This window comes from Diaphorina citri, unplaced genomic scaffold (genome assembly GCF_000475195.1).
Source record: "Diaphorina citri unplaced genomic scaffold, Diaci psyllid genome assembly version 1.1 scaffold1128, whole genome shotgun sequence".
Classification (NCBI taxonomy): Eukaryota; Metazoa; Arthropoda; class Insecta; order Hemiptera; family Psyllidae; genus Diaphorina; species Diaphorina citri.
The window spans coordinates 48182-57351 of record NW_007378557.1 but is presented as its reverse complement, the minus strand read 5'-3'; the positions used below and the strand labels follow the sequence as shown (position 1 = coordinate 57351).

The 9170-nt window shown below is 41.3% G+C and overlaps 1 protein-coding gene across 1 annotated transcript in view; it reads left to right on the top strand.

The window, feature by feature from the left end:
- The first annotated feature begins 148 nt into the window (after positions 1-148).
- The window catches only part of LOC103514364 (SUMO-activating enzyme subunit 2), a 10063-nt gene continuing 1041 nt past the window's right edge, over positions 149-9170 (top strand). The window contains exons 1-11 of the mRNA XM_026827363.1: positions 149-439; positions 989-1033; positions 1171-1280; positions 1768-1934; positions 2243-2363; positions 2657-2724; positions 3698-4035; positions 5022-5154; positions 6103-6320; positions 7358-7531; positions 7911-8100. Of these exons, the coding sequence (XP_026683164.1) occupies positions 296-439; positions 989-1033; positions 1171-1280; positions 1768-1934; positions 2243-2363; positions 2657-2724; positions 3698-4035; positions 5022-5154; positions 6103-6320; positions 7358-7531; positions 7911-8100 (1708 nt within the window). The 5' untranslated portion in view covers positions 149-295. The remainder of the gene's footprint in view (positions 440-988; positions 1034-1170; positions 1281-1767; positions 1935-2242; positions 2364-2656; positions 2725-3697; positions 4036-5021; positions 5155-6102; positions 6321-7357; positions 7532-7910; positions 8101-9170) is intronic.

Sequence of the window (9170 nt, the reverse complement as noted above, 5' to 3'; positions counted from 1 at the left end):
GAAAATGGAATTTTGAAATTTCCCGCGTTTGTAAAAAAAAAGTCAAGGAGGTAAATGGTGAGGGGACAAGTACACACAAGTGAAAAGTGCAGCCGATAATTTTTGTGCTCGTTGTTTTTTTCGCGAGAAGAAAAGTAAACAAAAAAAATCGAAAAGTTCAAAAAAAAAAAGCCGACAGCGAAAGAACGATTGCAAATAAATTTAATTTAAAAAGATCATTTAAAAGTTCAAAGTTTCATAGATACAGCGTTTTAGAAGTGCTTTCCCTATCTGTTTTGTGTTTCGGAATCTCATAATGGCGACCAAAATACCCGGAGTGTTTGAAAAGGATCTGGAAGACTTGATCAAGAAAAGCAAAGTTCTAGTGGTAGGGGCTGGCGGGATTGGATGTGAGCTTTTGAAGAACTTGGTCCTGTCTGGATTCTCCAACATTGAAATTGTAAGTACCTACTCTGGTTTTCATGTCCTAATGGGGATTCGAATCCTTGCCCTCCTGCTTACCAGACTAATGCATGAACTATGCTAGTGAAGCTTTGAATGATTCATTTGACACTATAGTTGTTCAGAAAACATTGGAACTCACATCAAAAAAGTTTTGTACAGAGCCTCCAAGTCCAAATTGGGTACTTGTGCAGAAGTCACGTCCGTGGAATACTGCTACCAAAGGAACTGGCACAAACAAGCAGTGACCTGTGTTATTATAGGATTAGGTTAAACGCAAGAAGGAGTTTACACAATTAGAGCAGTGATTAGTGTTATTACAGTGTTAGGTTAAATACAAAAAGGAGCTTTTCTTTTCCACGGACGTGACTTCTGCATAATTACCCCAAAGGGTATCCAAGATTCTATGTGCCTAATGTGTTTGCCAAGTTTCATTCACATTCTAAAATTCCACTTGGTGTGGGTGCTATTATTGATTCTCATCCACAATTGGACAAAGTATTTTCTGTGTAAATCCCACTAATGATTATACAATATGATTTCACAGGTGGATCTTGACACAATTGATGTGAGCAACTTAAATCGTCAGTTCCTGTTTCACAAGCAGCATGTTGGTAAATCCAAAGCCCAGGTAGCTCGGAACAGTGCCCTCAACTTTAATCCGGATGCAAACATAGTTGCCCATCACACCAGTATTATCAGGTAGATTTTCACTTAAATCGTCAGTTCCTGTTTCACAAGCAGCATGTTGGTAAATCCAAAGCCCAGGTAGCTCGGAACAGTGCCCTCAACTTCAATCCAGATGCAAACATAGTTGCCCATCACACCAGTATTATCAGGTAGGTTTTTACACTTAAATCGTCAGTTCCTGTTTCACAAGCAGCATGTTGGTAAATCCAAAGCCCAGGTAGCTCGGAACAGTGCCCTCAACTTCAATCCGGATGCAAACATAGTTGCCCATCACACCAGTATTATCAGGTAGGTTTTTAAACTGAATTATAGGGTGAAAAACTCACTGCCAGCTCAGGTCCAGTGCTCACCCTCATTATTGCTTCAAAGCAAAATTATTAGAGCCCAAATAAGGAAAATCAGTGGTTGGGTGGAAGAGCTCACAGAAGTGAGAACCCTGCCACTTAAAATAAAGCCCTTGAAAAGAAATAAAAAAAGCTCATACACCTGTTATTTTATGAGTGGAAAGACTATTTCTTTATTTAAATTATTTTACTTGTATGGTTTATTTATCTATTTTATTTGTGTTAACCTAAAGACTTTCACTAAGATCATTTGCAAATTTACAATTATTCAAATATTTCTCTTGGTTTTCAGTGCAGACTTTGGTGTAAACTATTTCAAACAGTTCACACTGGTGATGAATGCTTTGGACAATCGTGCAGCTAGAAATCATGTCAATCGAATGTGTTTGGCATCCGAAGTGCCACTTATCGAATCTGGAACAGCTGGCTATGAAGGCCAAGTGGAGCTGATCAAAAAGGGTATGGAAATAATCTTAGTAGACCCACCATCAGTTATGGCTTTAAATAAATAAACGTGATTCAAAAGGTAAAATAGAAGAGAGTAGAATATCTTGGTTGTACTGCCAGCATAGGACTGAAAATCCCTTTTAGTCTGGAAAAAAAAGTTCTTTTTTTTTTCTTCAATTAAATGAAATAATGCATCAAATGCTTTTATACTTGCATGTCTTTCATGGTAATCCCTTGTGGGTTAGATCTTTGTGTAGGCCTCTGGTTTTCAGGTAAGGAAAGTTGTGTGATAATCAGATATTTACTGTCTATGTTTTCAGGAGAGACTAAGTGCTATGAATGTGATCCGAAGCCAGCTGCCAAAACTTATCCGGGCTGTACAATTAGGAATACTCCGTCTGAACCCATCCACTGTATTGTCTGGGCCAAACATCTGTTCAAGTAAGTCGAAAAGGTTTTCCCCTGTTATATTTTCAAGATCTAATTTTAATTTGCCTCAAGGGTACCTGTTTCTGTAGCTTAGAAGGTAGTGCACCTGGCTTATTAGTGCTAGCTCAAGGGTCAATTCCCAATTGGGGTGAACATTATCTTGAACTGCTTTCTTTCTTCTATCCTGTTTTCTGTTCAATTTCTTAATGATGAGAACTCCATTGTTACAGTTCCCTCTATCAATCCTGTTACAAAAAGGGAATAAAGCTTATCTATAATAATCTTTTATATCTGATGTGTTTCAGTCAGCTATTTGGAGAGATTGATGCTGATGAAGAGGTGTCCCCTGATACTGAAGATCCAGAAGCTGTTGGTAAGTTAATACTTACTAGTTAATTGCCTTGAAGTAATTGCACGCTTTAGTGTGATAATCAGATATTTACTGTCTATGTTTTCAGGAGAGACTAAGTGCTATGAATGTGATCCGAAGCCAGCTGCCAAAACTTATCCAGGCTGTACAATTAGGAATACTCCGTCTGAACCCATTCACTGTATTGTCTGGGCTAAACATCTGTTCAAGTAAGTCGAAAAGGCTTTTCCCCTGTTGTATTTTCAATACATATCTATTTTTCACTTGTGTATCTCAAGGGTGCCTGCTTATGTAACTTGGATTGTAGTGCACCTGCCTTATTAGAGCTAAGTTGTGGATTTGATTCCCAACTGGTTTGGACTTTGTCCTAAACTACTGGCTGTCTTCTATCCTGTTATCTCTTCAATTTCATGATGATGAGACCACTGTTGTTACAGTTCCCTCTATTAATCCTCTTACAAATAGAAAGAAATAATCTGATCTATAATCTTTTATATCTGATCTCATGAAAAAAAAGTTTGAATATTTTTTTTTTTTTTTTTTGACCAACAAGTAATACTATTACCCACTTGACCAACAAGTAATACCCACTTGACCAACAAGTAATACTATTGTATTACCCTCTTGTGTAATACCTACGCGTCCACAGAGGTTGCCTCTCTTTAACACACATACCTGTGTTGATATTTTGAAGTACAGTAAATCCAATCACTTGTTTTGCGGCTTGAGCTAAAATCAGAGTGGAGCAAAGAACATGGAGGTTTTTGCTCTGTTCTAGGTATACAGTTTGAAGCGTCACTTTCACTTCCCCCTACCTACTCGATGCTCTATGTCCTATGCTCTCTGCACCATTAGCCCAAGTCATTGTTAAAACTCTTCTTTAATGTACTGCTTTTAGCCTTAGGCACTTACTGTGATAATGTATGTTTTCTGTGGAGTGTATACTTTCTTCTAACTTGTTATCTCTCTCTTCCAGGCGATGCGGGGGCCAAAGCGGCCGCCTCCGAGGCGACAGCCAACGGCGACGTAGTACGCACCTCCACCCGCGCCTGGGCTTCCGCATGCGGCTACGATCCACGCAAGCTATTCGCCAAGTTCTTCGATGCGGACATCCGCTACCTGATCTCCATGTCGGACCTGTGGAAGACGCGTAAGGCCCCGCAACCGCTCGTGTGGGATACCCTTAGCGATGCGGTAGCGGGGAGTAGCAAGGAGACGGACGGCGGCGGATTGAAGGACCAGCGGGTGTGGAGCGTGGCGGAGTGCGCACGCGTGTTCGAGCGCAGCGTGCGCGAGTTGAAGACCAAGTTTGACGTGAGTATGAAATCTTGACTACATATGTATTACATGCATTACTTTCCTTAGTTAGAAAAGTAATAAAAGGAGATCCATTCTCTCAGTCGCTTTGAGTTCATAGGTCGTCGCGACAAATTTCGAGATCAGAGCTCATTTGTGTGAGAAAATGTGAAAAAAATCCCGCAAAAACCAGTTTTTTTGGCTTTATGGTTTTCTGGACAAATTTGCACCACCATTTTCGTGATCCTGGTAAAAAGACTTTTAATTTGATATATAGGTCGACCAGGTTTGGATAAGTCCTTCTATGGGGACAGACTGACTGACGGACCGACCGACAGAAGACACCGAAGCGAATACAATAGTCCGTCCACTATACCTTTTATTATTAGTAATAATAAAGGAAGGACGGACTAAAAATGACTCAAACGGACCATAAGTTTAGGAATACGCCCTTGAAGTTTGTCGCCAAACGTTTGAAATTACTTGCTATTCTTCTTCTTTTTCTTCGCCTTTTCCCATGTTCAGATGGGGTCGGCGTTTGTCGTCGGCCTTTCAATCAGCTCTTCGAGCGCAGCGTGCGCGAGTTGAAGACCAAGTTTGACGTGAGTATGAAATCTTGACTACATATGTATTACATGCATTACTTTCCTTTAGGAAAGTAATAAAAGGAGATCCATTCTCTCAGTCACACACTGATCGCTTTATCTCCAAAACGTCGATCGCTTTATCTCCAAATCTCCAATAGAGTGATCGCTTTGAGGCCAACTGGTTTGGCTAAACAAAATTTTCCAAGTGAATGCCCTTCGTACTCAACCTTTGCTATTGATATAGCATAAGGAAATTTGGACTAGTCTACTCCCTGTTTATAGTCCCCTAGCTAAACGCTGGCCCTTCGCACTCAACCTTCGCTATTGATATAGCATAAGGAAATTTGGACTAGTCTACTCCCTGTTTATAGTCCCCTAACTAAACGCTGATCTCCCCTAATAATATCTTTGTTTCAGGCGGCTGTGGAGAAGGATGAACACCTAGTGTGGGACAAGGATGATAAACCTGCCATGGATTTCGTGGCGGCGTGTGCCAACATTAGAGCCCACGTGTTTTCTATCCCGGAGAAATCTCGGTTTGATATTAAATGTAAGTGATTGATTTATTATATTTCAATGGCGGCTACCCATTTCCTTAACATAAAAAAAGGCAAATGTAAAACTTAAAATAAAATTATATTGTTACAAAAATTTCAAATGTGTTTGATAGAGGGAACTGTAACTGCTAAGATCTTATCGTCCCAAAAGCCAAGAGAGAAGGAGGACAGGATAGGAGAAAGCCAGCCGTTCCAAGAACGAACATTATCAGTTCAGGATAAAATGCGCCCCGGGCGGGAATCGAACCCGCGGTCTAGCGCTTACAACGCAGACGCGTTACCAATCAAACTAACTAAGCTGGCATTGCCCACAATCGACAAAAATTTGTACTCGTTTTTCCATTCCAAATATAGGTACCTAGTGAGTTACTTTCTGGGTTTGATATTAAATGTAAGTGATTGATTTATTATATTTCAATGGCGGCTACCCATTTCCTTAACATAAAAAAAGGCAAATGTAAAACTAAAAATAAAATTATGTTGTTACAAAAATTTCAAATGTGTTTGATGGAGGGAACTGTAACTGCTAAGATCTTATCGTCCCGAAAGCCAAGAGAGAAGGAGGACAGGATAGGAGAAAGCCAGCCGTTCCAAGAACGAACATTAGCAGTTCAGGATAAAATCCGCCCCGGGCGTGAATCGAACCCGCGGTCTAGCGCTTACAACGCAGACGCGTTACCAATCAAACTAACCAAGCTAGCATTGCCCACAATCGACAAAAATTTATACTCGTTTTTCGATTGCAATTGCAAATATAGGTACCTATCAGTGGGTTGTGGGTTACTTTCTGTTATTCTCCTGTTGATTCCTGGGTAGTATTGTGTCTCTCCTCGCCCATCTGATGGGAGGCATACTACGGGATGGGCATGCTACGACACAGACCACTCGAGTCAAATTTAGTGAGTGGTTGGCCTCACCAAAAATCCTCGTCTATGTTTCAGCGATGGCGGGCAACATCATTCCAGCGATTGCCACCAGCAACGCCATCGTGGCAGGGCTGGTCGTACTGCACGCTATACACGTACTCCAGGCACGGTTCTCATCCTGTCAGACGGTGTATTTGAGGAAGAAGCCCAATCATCGGGACCAGATGATTGTACCGGAGAAATACCTGACCGCGCCTAACCCGACCTGCCCCGTGTGCTCACCTAAACCACAGGTGAAATAAATAATAAATACCGTTTCTTTACCATAGCAGGAAAACTCCCCTCTTTCAAACCTTTTTTTTTTTTTAAAAAAAAAAAAAAAAAACAAACTGTTTGAGAGTTATGGTGAAATTCTACAAGCAAACATGAAAAGCAATCTCCTATAGAACTCTTGGGTTAGAAACTGATGAGAGTGGAGTGGAGAGCAGAGTGCATAAAGCACATTGTAGGTAGATGGAAGTGACCATTTCAAACCACATATTTAGAACCACAAGCTAAAGGCTTCACTGTCTCTGTTCTCCACTCTGATTTAATTTTTGAAGTGGAGTTCCAATTTATTTGATTTTATTAACCTTTTTTCCAGGTGTTTCAATGTACATAGCTAGCTTAGAAGAAATCTTTTAGAATATACCTACCATTGTTTCGGACCTAATTATTTACGTCACTTCTCAGACAAGACTTAAAAGCTTTTCAATATGTCTGACTCAGAAGAGCCTCCTGTTTACCAGGCGAGCGCCTTGACCACTACACCACCGAGGCAGGTGTTCGTTCTCGGAACGGCTGGCTTTCTCCTATCCTGTCTTCCTTCTCTCTTCGATTTTGGGACGAAAAAATATCTTTGTGTTATTATATCACATCTTTGGCGCTAACTGTGGCATTGTAGGATTTTCTAAATATCTCAAAAATCCCAACACCCAATGTTTACCTAACATGCTTATACCCATCGATATGTGCATTTATATTACATAGCTTCTCATTTTCCTCACGAAGCTGAGTGTGCTCCACAATAGACAGTCACGGAATCAATAATTTGCAGGGTTTTTTTTTTACATCGCCGGGAGTCGAACCCGGGTCTCCCGCATGCAAGGCGACCGCAGTAGTCATTTCGGGACGATAAGACACTCGTTGTTACAGTTCCTTCTATCAAAACAACTTGAATTTCATATTTCTCTAGGAGAGTCAACTAACTATACTAACTTGAATTTCGATAATTTCTAATTTTCCTTCTATTTTTCCAATGTCTAATTTCTCGTTTATCTTCCGTTCGCAGAGAACCATCGGCTTGGACGTTACCAAAATGACAGTGGCGGAATTCGAAGAGGCTGTCCTCAAGAAAACACTCAATATGTCTGCCATGGTTGATGTCATGGTAGAAGCTAGCGGCTCTGTGATCATATCTAGTGAGGAGGGAGAAACGGAAGCTAACAATGATAAACCATTGGAGGTAAGACCGTCTGGAAGGTCCTGGGTTCGATGCCCTCATCGGCAAAAAGAAAAAAATATAACAATCAATAACGCCAAAATAAACAAATGTAGGAATATATTAGTAAAGGGGAAAACATCAATAACAGGGCATGAGGTACACAATAGGGCTGTCTGGAAGAGACTGACAAGAAACGCCGACCCTAAATAAGTAGGATAAGACTAGGAAGAAAAAGATCAATAAAGGGGAAAATTTCCCTAAAATAATAATTGCGAAACGATATTTGTGACAAGCATTTACTCGTAAGTATGCTTAACACAATTAAAAATTCCTTTTTCCTTAAAAAAAAAAAATATATATATATATCATTAATTCTTGTTTCCTCTCATGCTTCTTTCAGGAGCTCGGTGTCAAAGATGGCGCTATTCTCGTCGCTGACGACTATCTACAACAGTATACGTTGCGGTTGATTATTTCGCATCGCGTCTCCGCGCGGGACGGTCCTGAGTTCGAGATCCTGGATCAGAAAGATTTACCGCAACCTCCTGCACCTGACGCTGCGGCCTCTGCGACTGATGCTGCGGAAGAAAGTAAGTGGAGAGTAATAATGGTTATTTTTTTAGCACGGTCTGATTATTTCGCATCGCGTCTCCGCGCGGGACGGTCCTGAGTTCGAGATCCTGGATCAGAAAGATTTACCGCAACCTCCTGCACCTGATGCTGCGGCCTCTACGACTGATGCTGCGGAAGAAAGTAAGTGGAGAGTAATATGGTTATTTTTAGCACGGTTGACTTTGAATCTGGAGGTTGGTGGTTCGAGTCCAAGTCATGTCATAAAATTTAGCGTCGTATATTAAGCGGGGAACGACATTTGTACCAAGCATTTGTGCTTAACACAATTAAAATTCCTTTTTTACTTGGGGTTGGCGTTTTTCGTCAGCCTCTCAATCAGCCCTAACTAGGGTGATTGCTTTGAGCTGACATTTGGTTTTGGCTACAAATTTTACAAGTGGATCCCTTCACACTCAACCTTTGCTATTTCTTTAACAAGGGAAATTCAGGCTGGTCTACTCCCTGTTTATAGTCCCCCAGCCAGACTAAGCTGGTCTACTCCCTGTTTAAAGTCCCCCAACCAGACTAAGCTGATCTTCTCCCTGTTTAACGTCCCCCAGCCAGACAAAGTCGTTCCCCAATTATTACACTTAGATAAATTTTATGCCTTGAATTAAACTGACACCAACCTCTAGATTCAAAATCCACCGTGCTAACCACTACAGCACTGAGGTTGGTTCTACACCACTTATCTGCTTAGGATCAAGTTCGCCCGTGGCGAGAATCGAACCCGCGACCTAGCGCTTATCTCTCCCCATGGCGTAGTGGTCACTGCGCTCGCCTTGCACGCGGGAGACCCGGGTTCGATTCCCGGCGGGGTCAAAAAATTTGTATCATACAACTGATTAATTCCGTGACTGGAGGGGCCCACTCAGCCTCGTGAGGAAAATGAGTAGCTATGTAATGCGCATAGCGAGCGGTGCCAGCATGGTAGGTGAATATTGGGAGCTGGATTATTGAGATTTTTGGAAAATCCTACAATACTGCAGTGAGCACCAAAGTTGTGATATAATAACACAGAGAAACGGCATTTTTGCTATTTTTTTTT